Below are 11,907 nucleotides of genomic sequence, written 5' to 3' on the forward strand. Positions count from 1 at the left end.
ATAATTGTTTTATTAATTATCAGTATTTTATTAGAGAAGAAGACAAAAATTATTATGACCATCTATTGTAAATACTTACGTTTATAAATATTTATGTGTAAATATTATATTTTATGAGTAAATATTTATGTGTAAATATTATTATTCTTAATATTGTTCTTAAATATTATTCTTTTTTATAAAATTAACATTTGCGGTACTTGCGATACTCGGAAGCAGGATGTAACGCATTAGCAAAATTTTGCATTATGCTAAATAAGATAAAGATAACATTGTTTTAACAATTGTTGTTGTTTATGAAATTAAATAACGTTTGAAAAATAATAAAATAGTTTAATGAATCAGAAATTGACTTGTACTTTTTTTATTTGTCTAACTCATTATATAAATTGTTTAACTATATTTTTTCTATAATTTTAAGTGAGATATTAACTTTGTATGCGTTTGCAACTTTTTATCACTTTAATTTAGCAAATGTAATAATATCAAACTCACATTTTTAATCGGATTTAAGTAGAATTATATACAAATATTCTTATTAGAATATACGTATTTTCTATGTAACAGGATTATTCGATTTGTGGTAATAATTCTAAGCGTTATTGGATTTATCACTGCCATACCGATTATTTTGTGCTGCGCACATTATTGAAAAGGATAAAAAATTGTAATTTTACATATTATAAAATGTAATTTTTTTTAAAACAAACGATACTACATAATTATAATTATTCTCTTAAAAAATATATTTTTATATTTAATTTAGTTTTTTAATATTTTATAATATGTTAATTTAGTTCTTAATATTTTATAATTTGTTTAATATTTTATAATAAATATTACCATACAATGTATTATAATATATAGCTTTCTTGTATAATGTGCTTAAATATGAAGATATGTAAAATATTGACGTGAAATTACCAGCTGGTCTCATTTCAAACATGGTAAGTGAGATTTAAAAAAATTAGCTGTTGTGTTACAAATGTAAAATTCAAAATTATAAAAATATTCGATTATAGAAACTAATGCACAAAGATGGCGATCCATATAAACAATAGCTGAATCGGGCTGTTGTTCAAGAGACTAAGAATCTGTTACATCATCGGTCACAACGATTGAATTTCTAGCGACAGCAGCATTAAGATAGATCCAGCGCGCGTATCATTCCGCAAGATTGTATCAACTTGAGAGTCGAATTCTGTTAGTCTGAAACTGATGACAGAAGTGTTTCACGAGAAGTGGAGATTGCCGCAAGTCATATATTCCAATTAAGATCGGTAATCCGAATCTTAATAAGAATTTACCTCTAGCGTGATCCACTTCAAATCTCACGGACAATACGGAGAACACGATGACACCTGTCATGACCTAGTCCCGGTTACATGAGCATTTTAAGATAAAAGTATTGAAGAAAATATTTTTTTATATATTAGACTTTAGAATTGAAATTTCTTATTCCTTCCATTCCAAGTTAATGTTTTCCTGTTTGATTGCATCTTGGGTATGCAAATATTTAAAGCTTTATTTAACCTAGTAAATTCTTAACACAAAATTCTTCGCATTATATGCGATTAATTAAGAATTAACGTTATTTTTATTAATAATTGATTCTTAAACTTTATTGTGTGGCAGAAATGCTCAAAAAGAAGCAAAAGTGATACACTTGAAATTAATATACAGGAATACAACGACAAGAACATCGTTTTTTAAATATAAATTATCTATATTAGAAGCGTAATATATACCAAAGTATTCATACTATATAGTATAATTTGTTAATATTATATTTATATTATATTATAATAATATTATATTATATATATATATTGATTTCATAAAACGTTTTCATATTGTTCCAAATTTATGATGAGATAAAACAAGGAATAAATACTCTTTAAAATACGTTTTAATACCGTTCTTTTGAAAAATAAAAAATATTAATATGAACATCCGCGCTTTTCAATTATCCTGAATTATGCGCCTAATTGTGTGCGTAACATCAAACAAACCTTATATAACTATGTAGATTATTGCACAATCAACAATTGGTGTACATAGATACTTTTATGAAAATGTCGAATAATTAGTATCATTAGGTGCTTTCCATTTACATCAAAACTCAGATAAATCTCACTTCTGTCTTTCTTTAACATGAATGTTGAAGAAAGACAGAAGTGAGATTTATCTGAGTTTTGATGTAAATGGAAAGCACCTATTATGTGACATAATCGGAGGTTTCTTATTTCTTATTTCGACGACTTGAGAATTAAAAGTAGTAATTTTTCACTTGCTCCTTTTTAACATAATATATACAAGATGTTAACACATAAAGTATTTTAAATTATATACAAATTTCCAATTTTCTTATTTTGATTATCTAAAAAAAAATTTTTATTTTAATTAGCGATTAGTTTTAAAAAAGTAGAAGCAATACCAATAGATTTTTACTTGTAATTAAGCTCAATGGATTACTCGGCACAAGCACACACACACATCATGGCTTTCATATTCTTGGAAGATATTTGATTAACATAAATCGCAACGAATATCCGTAAAGTTCTTATTTGTAAGGTGTGATCGATCGACACGTATTGAAGGCAAGTGTCGCAATTGTGACGCGATTAAAAGTAGCCTCCGCTTGTCGGTTTCCCTATTATTCTGCGATTTGTCGATGCCGCTGCGAACAACGAATCAAATCAGTCGCGAGAAAACACCGAGTGAACAGGATGATCGATTTATCAGCGAAATATAGCACCAAACCATCGATACCGTTTTTTGATTTTACAGCGCTTCAAGGTCCGGAAATAATACTCGATTGTTGTTTTCATGATAGGATATCCATCGTCCGCCTTTACGTTACATAATCGCCGTCAAATTCCCTTTCGAGTAAAAATCATCGCTAAATATACATCTCAAAAGAATATGCTCCTCTAACAGGTTGAAAATATAACTTATTAGAGCATTTGTGCTTTTTCATTGTTTTATCAATTTCAAGACTTCTGATTCACAACGTGTATAGTCTCAACATACACTTAAAATATGATAGCGGTTAAACTTACAGCTTTAATTCGGGATTATTATTATGGACAAATCTAACTATAAGTCACGAGAGACTGACATTCAGAGACAGACAGTAATGTCGAAATAAATATTGTTCCGTAATTTTCAATTGTTGATTCGAATGAATGTTCTCGAACAAAATTATATTTCGTGTCCCCTTTTCTTACAAGTAATATTCTATTAGAAGATTTAATACGACTTATAAATTAAAAAAACCAATTATTTAAAGCGAATCTTTCACACATGTATAATGAATCCATTAATCTTCATACAATCGTTTTCGCAATGTATCTAACTTTCTTATTAAAATTGAAATTTGAATTATTCTTGTTAGAATACATTATTCGGGCGAAACTTTGGAAATTTAGTAGATTATGCGACATCGATTATGTTGCTAATATTTCTATGATTCATTTGTGTTGTAGAAAACAGATTATTAATTATATTGATTATATTAATAATCTGTTTTCTATGTACAACACAAATATCCTTATATTGATAATTATTATTCTAACAAAAAAGTCTTTTGTATTACTTCAATTTCATTGTCGAAGAGGAAAAAATTGAAGTTGGATAAAATACGTAATTTTTCTGTTATGTTCCTTCACCGTTAATAATATATATCTATAAATATAGTAATTTGCAAAAATATTATTTCCTATAGCAGTGTCGTAAGCAATACGCACCATACATAATTTATTTTGTAATGATTTGAAGCAATTTAGAGATGATGTTCTCTTATTGTTAATAGCAAAAATGTCAATTATTTCCTGATCATAAGCGACTAAAAAAAATTATTTACAAACTATACTTTATTAAAATTTAAAGACTGACAAAACTACATTCTTTAAATAAACATAAAGGAAAGCTCTAGAAGAATCAATTAATATCAATATAAAAGGCAATAGAGTGCATATAAACAAGTAATATTGCAATCAAAATGTAGGAAAGAATATAAAACAAATATAGTTAAAAATACAGTAATTTAATAAAGCAAAAAAATACAAAAATAGAAATCGAATTATAACGGACGTTTCTGGCTCTTGTTTTGAGCCTTCTTCAGCGCAAAAAAATTAAGCAATATAGGAAGTTACAAAGATAAAAACAGAAAAAAGAATGAATTAAGATCAATAATCTAATTTAGACGAGGTGTCAATAACGCATGAACGCAAAATTAATAGACGTTTATCCAACCGTTGGCTCTCCAGATTAAAAGAATAACATTATTGTTTGGCGGAAATGAAGAGTGCAGAATCAAGATTTGAAAACATTGACAAGTGCCTCCTAAAAATTTCACCATCCGAATTAGTCCGCTAATAAAATATGAAATACAAAAAAAAAGGAAAACTTACAATAAATTGTTCTGCCAGAATATGATCGTTGGAGAGGCAACGTGATATGTATGACGATCGATTACTGTCGAAAACGCTAATGAGAAATAAACATATACCCTATATACCTAAGTATGACATATACCTAAGTATGACATATCAATACTTAGGCAGACTGTTTATAAAACTATGATAAACAGACGGCAAATTTTCTGTGTCCGTTTGCAAATTTAAACCATTTTTCTGTCTTTTAATATGCAGCATTTCAGATATCAGCCTTTTACTATACAGTGACGTTTCATCCAAAATCTCAGCATCATCCCAAAGAAAATCATGATTATATTGCAGTCTATGACTAGTAATTACTGAGCGATTAACATAATTTCTATTAATCTGGGATCTATGTTCGGAAATTCTAGTCTTCAACATTCTGGAAGTTTGACCCACATAAGACGCATCGCAATCAGAGCAATCAATCTTGTAGACTACATTGGTTTTACAGTTAATAGGAACCCGGTCTTTATGTACTTTAATGAATTTATTAAGTTTATTTAGACTGAAATAAGATAGTTTGACATTTAAGTCCTTAAAGATGCTTCTGAACCTCTCTGTAATATTAGGTAAAAAAGGAACCGTGAAAAAAGAAGAACTTTCCATTCGTCTCATCCATGACACGAGCACGTTTATTAAACAAGAATTTAAGTCGCCAATTCAAAACGTCAAAAATAAAATTCAACGGGTAGCAATTGTCTAAAAGAATATGTATGATAAATTCAAGATTCTTATTGTGAAACTTTGGATGTGACAAAAGGAAACCTCTATCAACAAGGCCAATAATCGTTCCTCTCTTCTGGCAATCAGGATGCTGAGAATAAAAATTTAGATATCTGCCCGAGAATGTTGATTTATGAAACCAATCAAAAACTAAAACACCGTCTTCCACTAACAAAGTAACATCCAAAAAATTAATTTTTCGGTCAACTTCTAATTCCAATGTAAATTGAAGTCTGTCATGGAAAAAGTTAAAGGTTGAGAGAGTCAAGTCGATGGAATCAAAGGGGACCGTCATTAAAATATCGTCAACATATCTAAAATATAATTGGGGAGTGAATTTTAAAGTATTCAAGGCCTTCTTTTCCAGGTCTTGTAGTACTATGTCAGCAATAATAGGCGATAAAGGAGACCCCATAGGGGTACCAAAGGTCTGTCTATATATAATGTTATTACAGACAAAAAAAGTAGAGTTTAAAACCAATCTAACCGCGTTCAAAAACTCACACTCAGGCAAACCACAAACGTCACGAATGAAACACCATCTGCTCGAGACACTAGAGAGAGCCAAATCAATCGGAATGTTCGTGAACAAGGAAACAACATCTAGTGAGATCAATTTTGTGTCATTGTCAATTACGAAATTCGACAGTTTATCTACCAAATCGAAACTGTTGTTGATGTGGCTAGGTGCACGTGCTTATTTGACCACGAAGAATTTCCTCCATAAGAATAAATTAATTTGCAATTAACAATTACATATTTTTTCTTAAAAACAACTGTGTGCTTTCTTTACACTAATTGATTCCTCTCATTATTTTGTACATAAAAGTACTAAGGTAAGATAATCGAAAAATGAATATTTTACAAGATATTTTATGGTTTATGTAAAATTAAGAAATGATTTCAAGCCTCATAACTCGGAAAGTACTTAATGAAAACTAACTTAATTATAGTGTTTTGGAAAGCTCTCGAGATAAGCTACAAGAATATGCAAAAGCATATAGGGTGTCCCATTTAAAAAGTTGGAGGTGACCTTCACATAACCTTGACAAGGCTATTCGAGGTTATAATAATGTTTCTGTGTAATGCGCCACATAAAACCCTATAACTTTTGAATGAAACATTTTTTTTTTAAATGCGTATTTTTCGAAATATTAAGGGGTTTCCACACTTTTGCTAAACCCTGTATAATAAATTTTAATAGATAGATTACAATTAAATAATTAAATAATATTTTGCTATTCAATTTTTTAGTGCCTAGCTTTCCACCGCGAACCGATATTGGTAGCTTCGAAATTGTCGAAAACAATGGAATCAGGGACGTATATTTATATTGGCAAATGATACAGGAATATCACGAAAATGGTAATAAATTTAAGTATTGGGTTAATCATGTGGAAGAAAATGATCATAAAATAGTTCTCGAACCGATCGAGATGACCAGAACGTGTGCCAAATTTAAAGGTCTCAGCTTTAACAGATACCGATTTAAAATGTCTCGAAGAATGAAATCGGCATCAGTAAGAATTATACGGAAATTATTGTACCTAGTCGAGATAGTAGTGAATATATCAAGAAAATTGGTGCTAAAAGAAGAGCTACATAAATATAAATATATACAGGGTATCCCATTTTATACTTGTCAGTCAAATATCTCGATATTACATAGTTAGAAAAAATGTTTCAGAAAAAAGTTATATTGTTTGAAGGGGGACATAAGATGGTGTCATTGGTTTTACCTTGAAAAGTCGTTTAAAGGTCACGTGAAGATCATCTTCAATTTTTTATACGGAACCCTCAATCTTTTATTACTTATTCTTGCAGCTTATCTCGAGAGTTTTTCAAAACACTATAATAAAGTACTTCTTCATTGAGTACTTTTCAAGTTATGAAGCTTGAAATAATTTCTCAATTTTACATAAACCATAAAATATCTAGTAAAATATTCATTTTTCGATTATCTTACCTTAATAATTTTATGTACAAAATAATGAGAGGAATCAATTGGTGTAAAAAAAGCACATAGTTATTTTTAAGAAAAAATATGTAATTTGCAATTAACAATTACATATTTTTTCTTAAAAATAACTATGTGTCTTCCTTTGCGCAAATTAAAACGATACATTTGCAGGGTTACTTGAACTGGACACATGTATCCATGAATACTACAGTCTATAACATAACTGTACCAGATTCGAACAAAATATACCAATTCGCGATTTCCGCAAATACGAATAAGGACAGCAGCGGTATGAAATGGTCATCTTGCACGGTGATTCGCTCAAAAGAGCTCGGCAAAATAAATATTTTACAAGACATTTTACGGTTTATGTAAAATTAAGAAATAATTTCAAGCCTCATAACATAAGACAGTACTTAACGAAAACTAACTTACTTACAGTATTTTGGAAAGCACTCGAGATGAGCTGCAAGAATATGGAATAAAAAGTAGGCAGTTTCAGTTAAAAAATTGAAGGTGACCTTCACCTGACCTTCAAACGACATTTCAAGATCAATCCAATGACACCATCTTATGGTCCCCTTCAAGCCATACAACTTTTGTCTGAAACATTTTTTCCTAAGTCTAAGTAATATCGAGCTATTTGACTGACAATTATAAAAGGGACACCCTAAATATACATACATATATACAGGGTGTCCCGAAACTAACGCTTGATATTTTAAAGGCAAATTCTCTGGCCAATTTAAAAACGATTTTTCCTCAACGAAAATGTCGCGGCACTAATAGTTTTCGAGTTATAAACGATTGAATATAAAAGGTTTTTCGCAAACTAAGGCTTATGGGAATAAAATATTAATAAAGTCACATTCTTTAGTTAATTTAAGGTAGAATTTACTTTAATAGAATTTTAATTTAAGGCTTAGTTAGAAAGATACATGATAACAAAAGTTGAAAATGTGCAAAAAATAATGATCTCCCTCGACATTTTCGCTGAGAAAAAATCGTTTTTAAATTGGCCAGAGAATCTTCCTTTAAAATATCAAGTATTAGTTTCGGGACACCCTGTATATATATATATTATTGCGAACAGTTAATATGAGATATTTTTCTTACAGTGCCACGTGGACCAATAGAATTTAAAAAAATGGCTATCGAGAGAGGAGTGTACGAATTGTCTTGGGTACCGCCGATTATTCATAAAGACATCACGAATTATACCATCTTTTGGTGCGGCAGCAAACGCGATCGTCCTTATCAGTGCACAGTATGTATTGATTTTCTCTGTTATTTATTTGTAGAATAATTTTGCGCAAATTAAAACGATATATTTGCAGGGTTACTTGAACTGGACACATGTATCCATGAATACTACAGTCTATAACATAACTGTACCAGATTCGAACAAAATATATAAATTCGCGATTTCCGCAAATACGAATAAGAGCAGCAGCGGTATGATATGGTCATCTTGCACGGTGATTCGCTCAAAAAAGCTCCACAGAATAAAATTCATATGGATTAATCGTGTTGGGTTAGACTTCATCGAGGTTGGATGGAATCTTGACTGTTTAGATCGTATTGGGGTCATCGAAGAAGTGAAAATTTACTACTGTCCTATTGAGTCAGTGTTAAATATCAAGTGCAAAGAACCCAAGCGCAATATTAGCGTCAAATATTATCCATACAGGATACTCGGAACTGTCAAAAACTTGACGTCCTATACTACGTATATGCTCCAAGTTACGATAGTGACCAAGTATGGTGAGAGTCAACCTAGTAGCTCCTTATATCAGACTACTTATGAGACGACATCCAGTACTTCATCTTAGAACCTTTGATTGCAAGACTGTTGGAAAACAATATAAATTTAGAGCCGTTAACATCGGTTCCTACAATAAATATTTAACGGGACCTTGGTCCGAAATTGGAGAAGATAATTGTTTTATTAATTATCAGTATTTTATTAGAGAAGAAGACAAAAATTATTATGACCATCTATTGTAAATACTTACGTTTATAAATATTTATGTGTAAATATTATATTTTATGAGTAAATATTTATGTGTAAATATTATTATTCTTAATATTGTTCTTAAATATTATTCTTTTTTATAAAATTAACATTTGCGGTACTTGCGATACTCGGAAGCAGGATGTAACGCATTAGCAAAATTTTGCATTATGCTAAATAAGATAAAGATAACATTGTTTTAACAATTGTTGTTGTTTATGAAATTAAATAACGTTTGAAAAATAATAAAATAGTTTAATGAATCAGAAATTGACTTGTACTTTTTTTATTTGTCTAACTCATTATATAAATTGTTTAACTATATTTTTTCTATAATTTTAAGTGAGATATTAACTTTGTATGCGTTTGCAACTTTTTATCACTTTAATTTAGCAAATGTAATAATATCAAACTCACATTTTTAATCGGATTTAAGTAGAATTATATACAAATATTCTTATTAGAATATACGTATTTTCTATGTAACAGGATTATTCGATTTGTGGTAATAATTCTAAGCGTTATTGGATTTATCACTGCCATACCGATTATTTTGTGCTGCGCACATTATTGAAAAGGATAAAAAATTGTAATTTTACATATTATAAAATGTAATTTTTTTTAAAACAAACGATACTACATAATTATAATTATTCTCTTAAAAAATATATTTTTATATTTAATTTAGTTTTTTAATATTTTATAATATGTTAATTTAGTTCTTAATATTTTATAATTTGTTTAATATTTTATAATAAATATTACCATACAATGTATTATAATATATAGCTTTCTTGTATAATGTGCTTAAATATGAAGATATGTAAAATATTGACGTGAAATTACCAGCTGGTCTCATTTCAAACATGGTAAGTGAGATTTAAAAAAATTAGCTGTTGTGTTACAAATGTAAAATTCAAAATTATAAAAATATTCGATTATAGAAACTAATGCACAAAGATGGCGATCCATATAAACAATAGCTGAATCGGGCTGTTGTTCAAGAGACTAAGAATCTGTTACATCATCGGTCACAACGATTGAATTTCTAGCGACAGCAGCATTAAGATAGATCCAGCGCGCGTATCATTCCGCAAGATTGTATCAACTTGAGAGTCGAATTCTGTTAGTCTGAAACTGATGACAGAAGTGTTTCACGAGAAGTGGAGATTGCCGCAAGTCATATATTCCAATTAAGATCGGTAATCCGAATCTTAATAAGAATTTACCTCTAGCGTGATCCACTTCAAATCTCACGGACAATACGGAGAACACGATGACACCTGTCATGACCTAGTCCCGGTTACATGAGCATTTTAAGATAAAAGTATTGAAGAAAATATTTTTTTATATATTAGACTTTAGAATTGAAATTTCTTATTCCTTCCATTCCAAGTTAATGTTTTCCTGTTTGATTGCATCTTGGGTATGCAAATATTTAAAGCTTTATTTAACCTAGTAAATTCTTAACACAAAATTCTTCGCATTATATGCGATTAATTAAGAATTAACGTTATTTTTATTAATAATTGATTCTTAAACTTTATTGTGTGGCAGAAATGCTCAAAAAGAAGCAAAAGTGATACACTTGAAATTAATATACAGGAATACAACGACAAGAACATCGTTTTTTAAATATAAATTATCTATATTAGAAGCGTAATATATACCAAAGTATTCATACTATATAGTATAATTTGTTAATATTATATTTATATTATATTATAATAATATTATATTATATATATATATTGATTTCATAAAACGTTTTCATATTGTTCCAAATTTATGATGAGATAAAACAAGGAATAAATACTCTTTAAAATACGTTTTAATACCGTTCTTTTGAAAAATAAAAAATATTAATATGAACATCCGCGCTTTTCAATTATCCTGAATTATGCGCCTAATTGTGTGCGTAACATCAAACAAACCTTATATAACTATGTAGATTATTGCACAATCAACAATTGGTGTACATAGATACTTTTATGAAAATGTCGAATAATTAGTATCATTAGGTGCTTTCCATTTACATCAAAACTCAGATAAATCTCACTTCTGTCTTTCTTTAACATGAATGTTGAAGAAAGACAGAAGTGAGATTTATCTGAGTTTTGATGTAAATGGAAAGCACCTATTATGTGACATAATCGGAGGTTTCTTATTTCTTATTTCGACGACTTGAGAATTAAAAGTAGTAATTTTTCACTTGCTCCTTTTTAACATAATATATACAAGATGTTAACACATAAAGTATTTTAAATTATATACAAATTTCCAATTTTCTTATTTTGATTATCTAAAAAAAAATTTTTATTTTAATTAGCGATTAGTTTTAAAAAAGTAGAAGCAATACCAATAGATTTTTACTTGTAATTAAGCTCAATGGATTACTCGGCACAAGCACACACACACATCATGGCTTTCATATTCTTGGAAGATATTTGATTAACATAAATCGCAACGAATATCCGTAAAGTTCTTATTTGTAAGGTGTGATCGATCGACACGTATTGAAGGCAAGTGTCGCAATTGTGACGCGATTAAAAGTAGCCTCCGCTTGTCGGTTTCCCTATTATTCTGCGATTTGTCGATGCCGCTGCGAACAACGAATCAAATCAGTCGCGAGAAAACACCGAGTGAACAGGATGATCGATTTATCAGCGAAATATAGCACCAAACCATCGATACCGTTTTTTGATTTTACAGCGCTTCAAGGTCCGGAAATAATACTCGATTGTTGTTTTCATGATAGGATATCC

The 11,907-nt window shown here is 29.4% G+C and overlaps 1 protein-coding gene across 1 annotated transcript; it reads left to right on the plus strand.

Annotated features, from left to right (window-relative positions):
- Window positions 1–6,428: 6,428 nt before the first annotated feature.
- On the plus strand, window positions 6,429–9,068 carry LOC145961865 (cytokine receptor-like). Its single transcript, XM_083082377.1, has 3 exons — window positions 6,429–6,730; window positions 8,247–8,395; window positions 8,466–9,068. Coding segments are annotated over exons 1-3 (645 nt in total). The 5' UTR covers window positions 6,429–6,729; the 3' UTR covers window positions 8,961–9,068.
- The last annotated feature ends 2,839 nt before the right edge of the window (window positions 9,069–11,907 follow it).

This window comes from Camponotus vicinus, unplaced genomic scaffold (genome assembly GCF_025532165.1).
Source record: "Camponotus vicinus isolate PSW18456_S1 unplaced genomic scaffold, iyCamVici1.0 SCAF_11, whole genome shotgun sequence".
Lineage (NCBI taxonomy): Eukaryota > Metazoa > Arthropoda > Insecta > Hymenoptera > Formicidae > Camponotus > Camponotus vicinus.